Source organism: Limulus polyphemus, unplaced genomic scaffold, assembly GCF_000517525.1.
Source record: "Limulus polyphemus unplaced genomic scaffold, Limulus_polyphemus-2.1.2 Scaffold12057, whole genome shotgun sequence".
NCBI classification, from domain to species: domain Eukaryota; kingdom Metazoa; phylum Arthropoda; class Merostomata; order Xiphosura; family Limulidae; genus Limulus; species Limulus polyphemus.
In genome coordinates this window covers 1,572-5,597 of record NW_013677667.1, presented here as the reverse complement: position 1 = coordinate 5,597, position 4,026 = coordinate 1,572, and the positions used below count along the sequence as shown (strand labels likewise).

The following is a 4,026-nucleotide window of genomic DNA, read 5'->3' as shown; positions in this document are numbered from 1 at the left end:
TTATGTAATTACGACAATACCATTGTACAAATAATTATATATCGTTACTACATTTATTATGTAATTACGACAATACCATTGTACAAACAAGTATATATAGTTACTACGTTTATTACGTAATTACGACAATACCATTGTACAAACAAGTATATATAGTTACTACCTTTATTACGTAATTACGACAATACCATTGTGCAAACAAGTATATATAGTTACTACCTTTATTACGTAATTACGACAATACCATTGTACAAACAAGTATATATAGTTACTACCTTTATTACGTAATTACGACAATACAATTGTACAAACAAGTATATATAGTTACTACCTATGTGTAATTCTTATTTTCCACATAAAACTATATTTCACGTTATTATCTTTTATACGTCAAATAAACAAATATGCTTATCATTGTAAAATTGGTGTTTTAGATACAAAACTTTCACTGCATTATGGTCAAAAACAAGAACTCTTACAGACAATGATGACCAAGTTTTTACCTCCTGAGAAAGTTTGAAGTGTAAAGTAATTTTCCCCGATTAAAATTGTAATTTTCAAAACAGATTAATGTTACATCCGTCCTTTCTAATAAACTAACATCGTTAACAACTTGAAGATAATCACGTACAGCAATATGGCTACATTTCCGGTCGAATCTTCATCTCACTTTTTTTCAAAGATTCTTTTGAACCTTTAAAACCTTCCCAAATGAACCCTTTCCAAGGTGAGGTTTCACCACCTGGTACATAGGGGCCGTTCAGGTTTGCATTCAAACAATCTTTAAACCACCCACCACTGTCGTAGTCAACAGCGCAGCTTGTAGTTTTTTTGTCATTGTCCCTATCAAAAGTGGAAAATTCAGAATTGTGGGCTCTTCCAGTCAATGAGTCTCCTGGCAAAAAAGTATTAATTAACAAACAGTAAATAGACACAAATTGGATGGTTTGGTTAATTTCGTGCTACAGGAGGGTTATCTTCGCTAGCCGTTCCTGATTTAGCAGTGCAAGACTACAGGGAAGGCAGCTAATCATCACCACCCACCGCCAACCTTGGGGCTACTCTTTTACCAAAGAATAAAAATTAACCGTACTTAAAAACGGTTTTGGTAGATTCTGATGGTTACTAAATGTAACTATAAGTTCTGGTGTTTGCTAAGTGTAAACATTTAGATTGGTTAATAACTATGTTGGGTTATTATGGTTATTAATACATGGTTTATGAATGAGCAGTATTTAGCCACTGTATTTGTAACTCTATAATAATATAACATAAGTATGTTGTATCTTTGTGTAGAAATGTCGCACTATTTATCTACTATAAAAAGCGTTTTTACTGTTAATTTATGATACTAAAACAAGCTGTCATGGAAAGAAAGATTGAAGAATTAACATATTTAACATGATTCAAACAATAAAATTCTCTATGATACGGAAGTCTGATTATAAATATAACATTTTATAAAAGAAAATATCAATATAACACTCCTCAGTTGAGAGAATAGATAAAACTATCAGGAAGGAAAAAAAATACGGTAAAAATCGTTCTTACCAGCGTTTACAAGATAGGACCCAAACGTTAACCTGAAGTTTTCTCTCTCACTACGTACTAAGAAGTTACTGTATTTGGCATAAGCTTTTTCACCACCAAATGTTTCAAGATCTACCCGGAGTTCCATGTGGTGACCGTTAGTAAGTATGAATATCAGTTCATTTCCTGTACCAAGAAACACCGATTAGTGGAGAGAACTACTTTAACCACAACAATAATGAAATAATATACCTTTAATCATCAGGTACTAAGTGTCAGTGTAGCATCAACATAGTAGACTTACGTTCGTCTATGTGTTCTGGTTATCGCTGTTGTTAGTTTAAATTAATATTGTTACAACAGCGACAACAGCGGAAGTCACATTATGCTGGTAACACGTCATGAGATTTTAGAAGGATCATGAAGGTCCGAGCGTTTGCTAGACGCCCTCTATTTTAGTATATAAGCCCGGCAAATAAAGCGGAAACGAGAAGTGACGGCATAGATAATCGCAGATAGGGAGATATAGAGACAGATAATCGAGTCAAGTGGTAAGTACAGTGTGTCAATCGTTGTGAATTATAGCGTGTGTTTAAGTTAAAGTGACTGTGGAAATTAAGTGTATTGCAAAGTTGTATTGAGAAAGAATAAACTAGTTTTATTTAAGAAAGGACCTGTATTGCTGAAGTTCTTCGGAAATAATTTTTACGGGAAATTAACAAACGACCAGAGATGTAACAAATTGGTGTCAGAAGTGGGATGGAAAAGAGAAAAAAATGGAAATGAAAAGTGGCAAATCAAACTACGACTTAACAGATTTGATGGCAGCAATACAAGAACAGAAAGAAACAAGAAGAGAGACTAGAGCAGTGGTTGGAGGAGGAAGAAAATAAACAAGAAGAAAGTCTCCAACTGTTGAGAGAAAGCCAGCATACACAAATGGAAAAGATCAGTAAATTTCAAAGTGAATTAAATGCATTAAAGGATGATTTACTGTATTTTACACAGGGACTATATATTAACCATGATCTAATCAGCCCCAGACAACAGGAAGCCCCTTCCAGATCCTGCAGCTAAACCCTAATGCAAACATCTTCGATCCTGTCAGAAGTCACATTCCAGACATGAGTGTCAGCAACAGAAGTGATCTACTACAAAGGAAATCACAGGAATTCGAGCACAATTTGAGCACCTGGCAGAAATGAATGGATAAACAGAGGAGCAGAAAGCAGTGTACCTAGGAACGAGCTTGAAGGGAAACCACTGGAAATACTTGGACAGTTGTCAGCAGACGACAGGCACAACAATAGAGCACTGGTAGGTACTCTACAGCTTAGGTATGGAACTCAAAATCAGTTTAAAGTCTACAGGGCTAGGTTTAGGACTAGAGTCCGTGCTAAAGGGGTAAGCCTGCAAGAGCTGGCACAGGACTTGGAAAGTATGGCACACAAAGCCTGCCCAACTGCACCACCCGATGTCCTCAAGCTGTTGCTGAGCGATCAGTTTGTAGACACCTTGGACAGTCCACAACTGACGATACAAGTGAAGCAAGCACACCCCTCTACTATACGTGATGCAATGGCCAGAGCTCTTGAATTCGAATCCTACCTTAAGTTCTGCACAGAGGTACCAAGGTTGATACAATCATCAGGATTCAAGGGTAGAAGAGGACAGGTTTCAGAGAGGTTTGAGGAACTTTGCTGGCACTGTAACAAATCTGGGCACAAGAGAGCTCAATGCCTGCAACTTCAACACAGGGAAGATGCCACACCAGGAAATGCTGCTACCCAGAAAAGTTGTTAGAACTGTGGAGAGCAAGGACATATGAGGAGCCAGTGTAAGAAGAATACTACCAATAAGTCAGTCTTGGGGAAACCAGTAGTGGTTGGTGTTGAGGGACGCCCATCAACCCCCATCGTGAAAGTCCCAACAGCTAGGTGTAAAATGTCAAGCACACATGACAGGAAAGCTGGATGGCCAAAAGTGCAACTTTGTTATAGATTCTGTATCTCAGCAAACCCTTATGAGTATCAAGGTGGTAGACCACAAAGGAGTACCAGAAGCCATACAGAAGCTTTGTGGTTTGATAGGACATTATGCAAGATTGTGGGGACCAGTGAGAGTAACTTTTGAGCTTATGGGCATGAAGGACAGACACAAAGTATACTTGGCCTGCATTGAAGCCCCATGCATATTAGGGTTGGACTACTTACTACGTAGGAAGTGTGTAGTTAGTTTTGATAAAATGGCATTTGGGAACAACAAAGACCGAATTCCATAAATGTTAAAGTGGAAGTTGAACTAACCAGGTGCCATCAAGCTGAAGTCAAAGTAACTGAAGGAATTGATGATGGTGAAGTGGAACCAAATATAGATATTAAAGCAGAGCAGGAGAAAGACCGAGATTTGAATCCAGTAATTGATTTTTTACAAGCAAATGTTTTGTGCCCTGCTTGGGAAAAGGTGTCTAGCTTAAGCCCTGTGATAAAGAACTAT

General features: G+C 37.5%; 1 protein-coding gene across 1 annotated transcript; it reads right to left on the bottom strand.

The window, feature by feature from the left end:
• Positions 1–263: 263 nt before the first annotated feature.
• Positions 264–1,739, bottom strand: LOC111083913 (ficolin-2-like). Its single transcript, XM_022380649.1, has 2 exons — positions 1,552–1,739; positions 264–895 (listed from the first exon to the last, which is right to left on the bottom strand). The coding sequence occupies exons 1-2, from the start codon at positions 1,676–1,678 to the stop codon at positions 642–644; spliced, it is 381 nt and encodes a 126-aa protein (XP_022236357.1). The 5' UTR covers positions 1,679–1,739; the 3' UTR covers positions 264–641.
• Between the last annotated feature and the right edge of the window lie 2,287 nt (positions 1,740–4,026).

Bases quoted from the DNA above. Each gene is read 5' to 3' on its own strand.
- LOC111083913 (XM_022380649.1), bottom strand. From the start codon at position 1,678: ATGGAACTCCGGGTAGATCTTGAAACATTTGGTGGTGAAAAAGCTTAT. The intron at 896-1,551 runs GTAAGAACGATT...CTTTTTTGCCAG, and splicing joins GTCCTATCTTGTAAACGCTG to GAGACTCATTGACTGGAAGA.